This window comes from Phasianus colchicus, chromosome 2 (assembly GCF_987193195.1).
Source record: "Phasianus colchicus chromosome 2, bPhaCol1.hap1.1, whole genome shotgun sequence".
NCBI lineage: Eukaryota > Metazoa > Chordata > Aves > Galliformes > Phasianidae > Phasianus > Phasianus colchicus.
In genome coordinates this window covers 77567862-77580599 of record NC_143437.1, presented here as the reverse complement: position 1 = coordinate 77580599, position 12738 = coordinate 77567862, and the positions used below count along the sequence as shown (strand labels likewise).

Sequence of the window (12738 nt, the reverse complement as noted above, 5' to 3'; positions counted from 1 at the left end):
TGTCTTTTATTAGTCCACAAAGAACTACAAGGCATTAGGCATACATTTCATATGTCTCATTCACAGTCTCATTCAGCTAAAATACAGATACTTGGCCTAGTAAGAAAACATTCAATGGAACTGCAGTTTTCTGTATTTTGTCTTTATGAAAATAAGATGCAGGTGGAAATATATTCATTCTAACACTAAATAAAATATGATCAATTGATCAATTGATTCTATTGAATGGGCATCATGACTGGTGCAATCAAAATATGACAAAATATAGTCATATAATAGTTTCAGTCTTTTTCAGGAAGAAAAAAACTGGATAGCCCAGAAAGAAGTATTCTGAATGGTTCCATATAGTGAAAATTAAGAATGAGTCACTCTTGAAACAGGCATCTGCACCAAACCTACAGAAGATAACAGTTCTTTGGAACTGTTGAGAACTGATAATGCTATAATGGCCATACTACTACATAATAATAAACCCTTACTTCTCATGTAGATGTTGTCAGAGTAGAAAAGCAAGTTGCAAACATTTACAGAGAAACCAAGGGAGTTGAAAGGATAAGATCAGCTTACTTGAGCAACCAACCCTCCCACTGCATCTGAAAACTTCTGTAATAATTCTTTTGAGGGTATGGTTCACATTACTACTGATTTTTCCTTCAGAGGAACTTGAGCCCTTCAAAAGCACATTGGCCATTTCCCCTCAACATACAGTTCCCCTGCGTGAGGTACTTTTGCTATTCACAAGCTCGCTTTCCCACAAGCAAAGACAAGTTTAAAGCTGTAACCTCTATTTTAAGCTCAAGGAGATGGTCAAAACAGGTTTTCACATTGTAGGCACACAAACCTCTAAGTGTCAAACACAGGTAGCGAAGAAGTTAAAAAAAATAGCAGTAGTAGAAAACCTGGGAGTAGGTAAACCTGTTCTTAAAAGACATCATTTGGTGTTGAAAGCTTGGTTTGAATCAGTGGTTTTTATGTAGGAACATCTAGTTTTCATAAATAAATAGTTAAAAAAAATGTAACCCTTGGTAAAAATTGAGCAAATATTTTAAAGCTAAGAGGTCCATCTGAACAGTTAAAAAGCATGCCTATAGGACTAAAGAAAAAATTATTTGTTGTGTGCTTTTGATTATGATGTTTCCCTTCAATCCTCAGGAATACAGGACATCTTGTTCTTAGCCCACTTAATGTTTAGACCATACAGTTTTGTCATTTTTAGTCATTTTTATTACTTGTTCAGAGCTGAGATCATTTACTCTCTTCTCCTGCATTTTTAAAAAATAAAAATAAAAAATGGTTCCTCTGAGGCATAGCTTCAGGAACACCAAGTGTCAGGCTGAGACACTTCCACCCAGCAGTGTCCAAGAGTTAGTTTGTTTCTTTCCCAGACGAATTTAAGTCTTCCTCTGGAAAGTGCCAAGTTGGCAAAGACCAATAATGGCAAACCAGAGAAGTCAGACCTCCTTCTCAGTTTCCCTTGGTACTCTACCAAACAATCCTCATAACCTTCAATAAAACCCCATCCTCTCTTTGGATGCCAAGTGCTTTCTTCTATTTTATGTTACACAGCTGTGTTTGCAGGAGAGGAGGAGGAAGCTGACATAACATAGCTGACTCCTAAAGCCATTGATCTGCCCCCCTGAAAAAGAAGGCCCCATTCCCAGCTCCTGTAGTCCCTTCTGTCAGGCAGGAGATGGCCAGAAATCACGGCACGGCCCTCCCTGACAGCAGTGGAGCTCTTGGAGAGCCAGGAAATCTCTCCAGGCTGCTTGCTAGTGATGGAGACAAAACAAAACAGTGTTAATTTATCATGAATGGGAATGCTTATCTTCCTGGCTGATGTATTGCTAAGTTTTTTTAGCTGGAAAAATGAACTGTGATTATATCTGATCAGTTGGAATATTTTTAGAGAGTCAACTACAATACCATCTTGTGTTTTAAGGAAAAAGAGACAAAATACAAAAAATGAATCATGGAATCATTTGAGTTGAAAGAGACCCTATACTAAGTTGAAAGTCAATTAAATTTTGCACGTTATGTGAGCTTTTGCTATCCATATGTCCATTCTGAGGACGATTCAGAAAGTTTAGGATAGCAACATACAAATATTCTGCATTTCTCATGAATTACAATTTTTACAGAAGAACTGCCCTGAAAATGGTAATTCAGACGTACCCTGTATTGTTTTTTTCAGCCATTTGCCTCCAGAAAGCATAATGACCCTATTTATTAGAGCACTGAGTTCTCTATCACTGTTTGCTGATGGCAGCAGCTGTCATCACTCCTCATCAGCAGCTTCCCTCGTTCATTCCTCATGGAAGGAGGGCAGCTGGCTGAGTGAAAGGCCGATCTGTCTGACCGGAACTGCTCCCATCTTCCATTTCACTGTGAACACCAAGTCAGGTTTTTGAAAAGGATCAAAATGCAATTCACATCGAACTGCCAGAGCCTAACTGGTTCTGGAGGATGTTACAGTGCAGAAAAAGAATCTTACTGTTTTTCTGCTCGCTCTTTCGTGATGAGAAGTGGCTTTCCTTCCCTCTCTCACAAAGCATAGGTTAAATCCACTCTGTACAGATAAAAACGGACACTGGTATTGTTTTGAAAATGGATTCCTTTGTCCCAAATTTTCTACACAACAGCCATAGCAAGATTAATAATGAAAGGTATTCTTCTAAGGAAATGTAAATTTAGATGTGAAATTTGGAAGTGCACTATTCTTTAAGAAGTTTTTGTGTTCAATCCAAGATGCTTAGTCTTGCTTGGTACTGTAAACAATACGATTGAGCATGAATATGTTACAGAAATTCCTAGACACCACAGACTTCAGGACTGGCACATTGAAAATGCTTTACAGAGCAGTTTTCTTTCAGTAGATGCAACAATTAAAAAAAAAAAAAAAAGAGAGGAAAGGCCCCAAAACAAAAGGATGGGAAACTTAATTTTTATTGGATGCAGTTTAATTTAAATAAGCAATAACTGATTTATGGCACTGAAGCACTTACACATTATTTGAATTAAAAAAAAAATATGTAATCAGATCATTATTTCCTTTATTTTGTTTTCTCAACAGCATCTTTAAATGCTAGCAAACAAAGCAAACAAAAGGAGAGGAAGCTTTGCAAAACATCTTAAGATCTTAAGTATTCATTCTGGGCTGAAGTATTAGGAAGTGGTAAAACCAAAACTTGTATTTCTCAAAACACGACATAATAGAAATCATATGTTAACAGTGTCATTCTTCCAACTGACACAGAGTGCTGGAAAAAATGCATTGTCCTCTTTTACTCCTACTGGGAAAAAAAAAAAAAAAAAAAACAAACGTGAGAGTAAATGTCCTATCTAAATGATGCAATCTCATTTAGTAGTGAGGTAAAGGCTAAGGGTAGTTCACATCCCATAGAAATCCTATCCCTGCTCCATGCTGCAGCACGAGCAGTGCAAGGAGAGTGGGAACGTGCAGGGAAGGAGAGGAGCCTTTGAAAAAGAGCAAAAATGATATCTTTGAGGAGCGATGAAGCAAAGAGTTGCTGTTGGCTGAGGCTGAAAGGAAGTGATGGGAGTGCCAAGCCCTTGCCCAACCAAAGCCACCTGGAACAGGCTGCCTGGAGGCAAGATTTTTTCACCCATAATGATGGAAAAATGAAAGAGAGGAATACTTGTATATGCACATTCTTGTACATACACTTGGAAAGGTATACAAAAGCTACTCTGGGGGACTTGTTTGAAAACATGTTAATTTCAGCGTGGATTTACCAGCGTGAACAGGTGACATTTCAATTACTATATATCTCCCAATTTCATATTTCCCAAATTCCTTGTAAGAGAATGGATTTGACTCTCCACACCCATCACAACAAAAAACAAAACCTTTTTTCCAATTGATTTCAAGGACTGGAATTTCCAGTTACTAAGTGAAACATTTTCAATGTTAGCATTAAAAAGAATTACATTTTGAAAAGGAGAATATTTTTCACAGAGAATTCAGATTTCTGAGAACTGCACTGACTAAATGTTGAATTGGTCATAATATAACTTTCAGGTCTTATTTCCCCAATTATTGAAGTGGTCTGCTAAAAATTTATCATTTAATTTAAATCAAAACACAGAAAATGAAATAATAATATTAAACTCTATATGTTCTACATTTTTACTTTAGGTTTGTTGTTTTTAATAAAGTTTTGACTCAATTAAACAGCACACAGCTGTTAAAAACAAATGACATCTAAGATCATGAGGAATAGTGATGTTATTTACATGGAGAAATTACACTGTATTGAAATTATTTTTGTTGGCATAAAGTACAGGTTCTGTGCCCAAAATGGCACAATAAATTAGTGCTAGAATGCTAAATAAAAACTTACGGAATTATCTGCACATAGAAACATTTTACATAGATTGGCTTACGCTCTAGAATTTTGTCATTTCCCATTGAGGCAATTCTGAAGTACAAAGGTGGGGAAAATCACAAGAGTTGGCTGAAATAATTGGCAACCTGGAGAAATTCATCCACATCAGCAGTGACTAAAAGCAATCACTGTGTGACAAACATTGAGAGACCCACATAAAATGAATGCTCAACTCCTAAGTCATGGAAACTTGACTTGAGCCACTGGTTGTGCTTGAGTAGCAAAAAGTCTTTCAACAGGAACAGCAAAACCAGACCAGAAGTGGGAAGGGAGCGCTATGGCGTCCTGCTTTGCCCACAGCTGGGCATTATGAGGGGCTCCACCATTGCAGAGGCCCCCAGCAGTCAGGCACACAGCACCCAGGCTGCCAGAGCAGCAGGGGCACAACTACAGGCACCAAGGCTGCTCCTGACTGTATACGCAGCATGCCACCTGCTTAGGTGCTAAGCAAAGGACTCAGGATTTCTTATTCCAGATCTGCATCTTTAACTGGCATTAACAGGTTTCTTCAACAACCTTGGGGCAGGAAACAGAACAGGATGGTTTTTCTGCGGGGATTTTTCAGGCTCCTGAACTGGGAATCCCAACACTGTCTCCTTCCAGGGAGGCTCAACAAGTGGAGACCATCTTCCACCCTAATAATCTGCTTGCTTTGTGTCAGAAGCCCTGATTCATTTTGTAGCATTGGTGCAAGGCAGAACTTTGGGAGAGAAAAAAAACCCTGTGTCTTAAAGAAAAATCCACGCTATCCTTACAATCTCTCTTTCCTAAATATACTGGAGACAATCAGATTTTTGAACCTAATTTAAATGAGGCATTTAAAAATTTTGTAAAGCTTGACATGAAAATACTAACATTTCTCCCATATATAAGATTACTAATAAAAACATGTCAGTATTGGAGAATTATAGAATGCTTTGTACTGAAAGGGACCTTTTAAGATCATCTAGTTTCAATTCCCCTGCTATAGGCAGGGACACCTCCCTCTAGACCGGGTTGCTCAAAGCCCCATCCAGCCTGGCCATTAATGCTTCCAGGGAGGGGATATGCCCAGCCTCACAGGCCAACCCATTCCAGTTATTGAAGTAGCCTGGAAAAATCACACTGTTTAGAAAAGGAAAACCCCTGAGGATTGCTATAGAGATTACCACCATCTCCCTCAGTAATGTGGTCAGGTGAGAGATCCTAAGGTGCTACACACTTGGAAGAGATAGAGGGAATAGGAAGAAGAGATCCCTGGATCTGTATTTGGGCTGTTATTCCACTTCCACATTACAGGGGAAGATGGCAATCTACAAAAAAGGTACTGAAGGCTTTTTTGTGGAGATACGAGAACAAATGACAGAGAGCTAAGGCAGCCTAACTGCATCCTCCTTCACCTTCTGGAAGATATATAAGTATTATGGCTGGAGGTCACCCCGAAGTCCAAAATTTCACCAAGGGAAATACTAAAAGACCCACAAAGACAAATTAAATTGCAGAAACTGAATAAATTTCAAGACTCTGTGTGGTTGCATGACTAAGGAACTCATGAGTCCCTGAAATAGAGTCTAGGTCCCATGAGCATCACAAAAACAATTTCAAAAACTGAAGCACCTACTGCTTGGCATTGTGTCCCTGAGAGGTGCTGGAAATTAAGACACCTCAGCTCCCAGTTTTGATCTCATTTATGCTGAGAACACCTGAAATCATGAAGGGGCAAGAGGCAGCTGGGTGTACAGCTCCTTCCTTCCCTGAATGCCTCTCCCTAGTACTTCCATCTTCAATCTCTTGGCAAGGAAATCGTGCACTGAAGGGCCTGAAGAAGTCATTTTCCAGTGCTGTTTTCCTGACAAGAAGTTCGACAACTCACAAAGGAACTTGTCTCCTTTCTTGGGAGGAAAAGATTGCAAGGCTTACCACACTGAGAACTGAGGCAACCCCCTTGCTTACTGGCAAAACCCCAGAACTCACAGCAGAGCACAGTCACACAGGCTCTGACTTCTGCTGCTGACTTTTCTCATTGGAGATCTTTATTCTCATCCGTGATCTTTTCCTTTCGTCAGTTGCTACAAATGACTCAGACTAGAAAGCAGAGTCAGAGTCAGGGGGATAATTTCCCTCTAAAATTGAATGCGGCGCTGAGACTGCAACACAAATCAGAAGGATACTTAGCTGTGTTGTCAGTGTAAGAACTGAAATAAGTGTTGACATTTATCAAGAAAGCTCTGTTGCACAGGGAAATGGTAGCTGTAACTGGAAAGAAAAAAAAAAAAAAAAAAAAGCCTGAGAGAAGTGCAGTCCAGGCTTGAAACTTGACATTTGCCTAAAGATAAGTAGTAGAAGTAAATCGTTTATATGAGAAAGCTAAGCACACATTGAATTACTAAAAAATCCCTGAAGAGTGAACATCTAAATAAAGCATGAGAAGGGAAATAAATGAGAGAGGAAAGGTTAAGGTCAAAGACAGCTCATCAGAAAGCCATGCTGAGGAAACCCAAGGCTAAATGTGACCCCATACTAACATCCTCAAGTAGCATAGGGAAAATTATTTCTCTGACATGTAAGCATCAGAACAGAAGAAAAAGAGTTTGTTACCTTGAATGTCATCATTGAAAGTGCAATACTTGTTACGGTACTTATGCAGCAGGCGGAATGCATTAACATTAGCAAAATCCTCAAATTGAATGAGACAGTTCATGCCATAACTGGAAAGACAAAATAGAAAGTGCATTTTATTATGAAAATATGTAATTGTGTATTATAAGGCTACTAATATTTGCAAACAGATTTTGAATACAAGTATTATATGATGATATAATATGATAACATCTGCTAATACATTTCTGTAACATTCTGTATCTACATGCTAATATAAATTATCTACAAGACATAATTAGAGTGCTAATGTTCTTTGCTCAGTTCTAGGTTAAAAATAAAAGATCAGGGAAAAGGCCTGCAGACATCTCAGCAGCAGTCTTCATAGAGCAATCAGCTAATGAGTAAAAAGATCGGCCCTATAGGAAGGGCAGTAAGGAAGTAACACATTCAGAATGTAGATTTTATTTTAATGTTGTTTTACAGATCAGCAGCTCAACGTCACTCATCCAGTGCCACACTAGACCATTCCTGTTATAAAGTAAGCTTTTAGTAGCAATATAGTTAATCTAGACAAATGGTAAACATATGACAACACGTTAAGGAAGGAAACCAATAGTTGAGAGTTTGAATAGAGTTACACTTGGCTAAAATATAAGAAAACTTTGTATATACGCAGCAAAATGTTATCTAAATATTACATCTACTGTTTGACTGGGTTGTCAGAACAGATTGTCTGACACAAATTTGAAACCTTTCTTAAATAATGCACTCAGAAGCAAAGCTATCACCAATTTCAACACTTTGTTGTCCTCCTAGATAATGAAATAATTCAAACTGACATTTTCTATAGTATGTTGAAAACATCTGCATACGCTATATGAATACACCATATTTTGAAATTATAGTATGCGTTTGCAGCAGAGCATGTTAGCAACAGAAAAAAAAACACAAAACAAAAAACATAACTGGAATACTTACACAAGGGGGAAAAAAGAGTACAATTTCAGAAGTTTAAAATGTAGGGTCAGTACTAAAACTGCCTGTAGAGGTTTGGAAATATCACATAAACTTTATCCTACCCTGGAATAATATTAGAAGTTCTTTAAAAAGTGTTTTATACTTCAGTAAATCTAATGTCAGTTCACTAAGAGTAAGAGACTTTCTGTTTAAAACTTTTAAGGAGTACTGAAGTAAGGTTTTGTTATGAAATTATTGCCATTAGAGAGTAAGCAGACAAGATCTCAAGCAGTTCCTGCTTCATCCAGAAAAGCAATACGTACATATACTGAGCAGTTCACTATACTCTGCTCTAATGGCAATTGAGTTTTCTTTAAACTGTCGTATGTTTGTCAGCTGCATTTAGCATAGACATCAGTATAGAAAGTGCAAAAAACTCCTGTAACTAAATTAATTTCCATGGATATCATATGTTTACACCCACATTACAATTAAACAAAACTAGAAAGATTCCTCTGGCAAGAATGGTAATCCCTGCTTAAAATAAATGTATCTTCAGCTTTTATGGAAAAACCTGGGCTTCTTCAGCAGCATGACAGACAACCATTAAAATACAACTTGGCTAGTCAGTAATTGAGTATAGTAAACCACAGCTGAGTTCAAATAAGAGAAGAAAATAAAGCTACTTTTCAAAAATTAACTTAAATCTCTAACCCTATTCAGTATCTGACATGAGTTGCTGTGATTCCATAAGGACCCAGGAGCTAACAGTTGGATAATAATTTGAAGCTAATGAGATTAACACTCTCAAGCCCCAGAACTTGGTTGAAGTGCTTTTCGGATGATATTATGACATTCTTTACCAAGTAAAACATTCAGTTTTCTCATCTGCATTTGATTTTTCTCTATTTTCTTATTTGCTGTCTTTCTAGACACATATCAAAACCCTCTGTGATATACATTAAATTAGAGTCTCAATAGAAAACAGTCACTCTGTACTGAGCACACTACCCACACTAATTCTCTGAGCAAGATACTTTGCCTGATTGATTAAAATAGGAGGAAAAAGGCCCAACAAATGACAGTCTAATCCTGGGCCTCTCAAATTTTGACATTACAGCAGAAGAAAATTATACGTCTCATTTTTATTCAATGCAAGTAATATATATGAGACCAAAGTAAAAGCCTTGGTGGTGCTCATGACTAGTAGTACTTCATGAGGTTTGTGAAGGTTTAGCATTTGTGCATCAGAGAAGTCCAGCTAAGTTCAGTCACTGGCATCCATGACAGCCGAGAAAAAGGTAGCATTTCTCTCCTTGAGCACTCCTGCTCCCAGTTGCACCTGCTATTTAAAACCACTAACTGGCGATAAATGCAAATGAAGCAACGCAGAAGAGAAAATCTCTGGCAATTCAGAAAACCCCCTTGCAGTAATTAACTGGCTTTTGAATGGTTTTAGTTAGAGATTTTTCCACTATGAAAGAAACTGTTTGAATCAACTCCCATGAAAATGGAATGTTTCTCTTTTTTGCACCTCATATCACTTCATCACGAGTTTTTGGATGCCCCCTCCCTGGAGGTGTTCAAGGCCAGATCGGATGGGGCCCTGGGCAGCCTGGTCTAGTATTAAATGGGGAGGTTGGTGGCCCTGCATGTGGCAGAGGGGTTGGAGATTCATGATCCTTAAGGTCCCTTCCAATCCTGGCCATTCTGTGATTCTGTGACATCACAACATCATGTAGTGCACTAGGAGTTAAATAGTTAATGCTCTAGTTCCATGGACTGTAAATAGTTCCAGGGTACCTTTTACTGAAGAGAAGAACTACAGCCCCCAGAAGACTTCACTGTTTGTTTCCATTTTCCATTCAGAAGGAAAGATAAAACTGCTCATGAGTCATGAGATTGCCACTTATTTTATTGCTTGTCTCCATGGTTTATACTCCCCAGCTGTCTTGCATTCACATTAGAATAAGGCCTTGGGTTTTGGACACTCTCTCATTTTATTTTATTTATTAGCTTCAATTCCAATCACATTGTATTATATTGTGTTATCTTGCATTCTGCTATCATATTTAGTAACTTAGTTTTCTCCCTTGGCTCATTGCTGCTGTTTTGTTCTTAGACCTATCTCCCTACCTTTTACTTTTCCTCCTTTCCCCCATCTCAGAGCATGGGTCCATGGTTTCCCCTGCCCCATTTAGTCACAGAACTTTATTAAGGCCCAAACTGTTGACAGTAACTTCCTAAGGCATAACACTCTTAACATCTGTTCATCAATTCTTTACACAGATACAGCACAGATTGACTTCACTGAGTTTCCTCAGATGACACACAGTGACTCAGGAAGGTTCAGAAGGAAGTGAGATTTGCTACAAACAAAATAATCAGATTAAAAAAATATGTTTAATGGTTGTGGCTGACTATTACATGGGGCAAGGTAAAGGGAAAAGGCCTACAGCTGAGTGCCAGCAGCTCCAGAAAGAACAAGAAGCTTAGGAGGCAAAGTCCTTCAAACAAGTGCCTGTCAAGATAGAAAAAGTTTTAAGAGATATTTCTCTATATTTTAAAAGCTGAGGAATACATAATGCTATAGCATGAAATGAAGTTATTAATCTGTATATTGCTTATCTAAGTAGCTGAAGTCAATCATCACACGCTTTAAGAGAATTTCATCTTCATATTTGAAACTTTAAGACATACCATTCAAAATACAACCTGGAATCTTTCTAATTTGAATGCATCAGTAAAAACAGAGTCATGGAAGCAAGCAAACATCCTATATGATGATCCTGCAGTGCTGTAAGTCTGAGTCACATCTAACATATCACACTTTATCACTTGCCTGAAATAGAAACAACATTTACACATCACTATGCCTCACCCAGGTATACATAGGGGATAAGTGGGAAAGTTGGGAAGTACATAACTGACATGCATGTTCAAATTGAAAGGTGATACAAATTACCAAAGAAAGAACTTTACCAGTGAGCATCAGTGTCATAACTTCAAGAAAATACAGATTTAGGCCTAGACTAGAAACACACAGAAAATAAATGAATATCAGAAATACACTGATCCTCAGTGCAATGCCCTACAAAATTCTTAACTATTTTCATGCTCTGGAAAATATTTCTCTGGTAACAGTAGCTTGGCTTCAGTAATCTGGCTAGGACTGCTGGATTCCAGCAAGCAAGTATCTTGTAGCTGCAAATTCCTCTCTTTCATCTCTTTGGGCTCTGTCACTGGTAGCTGATTAAAAAAATTATAAATCATCCCTAAAAAGTGATGATTCAGACAACTTCTCTCCCTCATAAATCCTGTTTCATCACCCACATCAGTTTGTGTACTTGGAACTTAGACTCTTGAAGTCACGTAGGCAGTCTGAATCGCAATCCAACTGGACACAAATTCAAAGGCATCTTTCCTTTTTCTGTTAAGGACAGAAAATGCTGAGAAGAGTGATGGTAACTCTGTAACTTCAGATTTGTCACTGAGCGTTGGAGGCAAATACTGGACAATGGATTAAAAAGAGACAGGCCACTAGAACAACGTGTGGTTGTCAGAAAACACTCTAACGCTACTGCTTATTTACAACATATTTTGGATAAAAGCCTTAGTTTATTTTGCTCTATTTATAAATAAATTTATATTCAATTGTCTATGACAATAATGTTAATCTCTCAAAATAATTATATATTTATGTAATGGATTATATATTTATGTAATGGTCTGGAGAATAATGTCCACAACTCCTTAACCATACCAAATTCATAATACTAGCATTTTGGCAACCCCAAACAGGGAAAACCCTCAAGAATCTAATAGGAGCTTTAAAAGTTTGGGCATGATTTTGAATTCAAACCATACGATCAGTAAAATCCGCGCTTACTTATGCAGCAAATATTTTTTTCTGGAAATATATTTAGATCATTTGTTCTCATTGCCAGCCATTGTTTTGGAAACCTTCCTAAAGGGGCAAGTAGCTGTTTTTCAGGCTTTTAGAGTTTCCAGAATCCTGTATGAGTATTTTCTTTGTTCATGGGGTCTGGAACTGAAAGAGACTTAAAAGCCATCAGAATTGGCTGCTGACACCCATTCCCAAGAAGGGGCTGAACCAAAATGGTAGCAATATTGGCATTCTCTCCTTTTCCTTGTGCGTCAGTCAGCCCCACTGCCAGCCAGGCCCATTTATAGTGCCTCAAGACAATGTGGAAACAATCTTATTCCTTCCTACTCCAAGTGCTCCAAGTTTGCTCGTTTCCATACATTTCACTGCTCAAAGCAGACTTAAAGCACAACAATCACTGCTATGATCTCACTGTTGTGCCAAAGCTTTCAGGAAGGAATGCCTTCCCACTGTCCCTCCCAGTAGCTCCTCTGACCTGGATATCTTCTCTCCCTCAGGCTTTTGACTTTGTTTCATCATGCATCCATCCTAGTATCCCTTCTTCTAACACAATTTGAACCTTCTGGTTAACTTCAACTAAATTTGGCAAAGGGGGATGGAGATTTCCGCACTAATTGCTACCTGTCTGTTCCATGGAAAAAAGTGATGGAGACAAGAAACACTCACATAAAATCCTGATGTGCTGCAGCTGCACAGGACAGAAAACCCTTCAAGGTGTACTCAACTCCTGACAGTGCTGCAATGAAAATACTTTCCCAGGAGAGAGATCTTTAAATAACAGATAATTTTCACTCTTGGTCCTGATTTGGAACAGCAAGTTGGAGACATAGCATTCTTCACAGGAAGAGATTGTCTACAGAACTTTTTCTAAAGAACTGTCAGCATCTC

The 12738-nt window shown here is 38.2% G+C and overlaps 1 protein-coding gene across 3 annotated transcripts in view; it reads right to left on the bottom strand.

The window, feature by feature from the left end:
- Positions 1-12738, bottom strand: part of ME1 (malic enzyme 1) — a 156160-nt gene that overhangs the window by 27056 nt on the left and 116366 nt on the right. For all 3 annotated transcript variants that reach the window (XM_090136084.1, XM_031611295.2, XM_031611296.2), the window contains one exon: positions 6984-7093. In XM_090136084.1, the coding sequence (XP_089992210.1) occupies positions 6984-7093 (110 nt within the window). The remainder of the gene's footprint in view (positions 1-6983; positions 7094-12738) is intronic.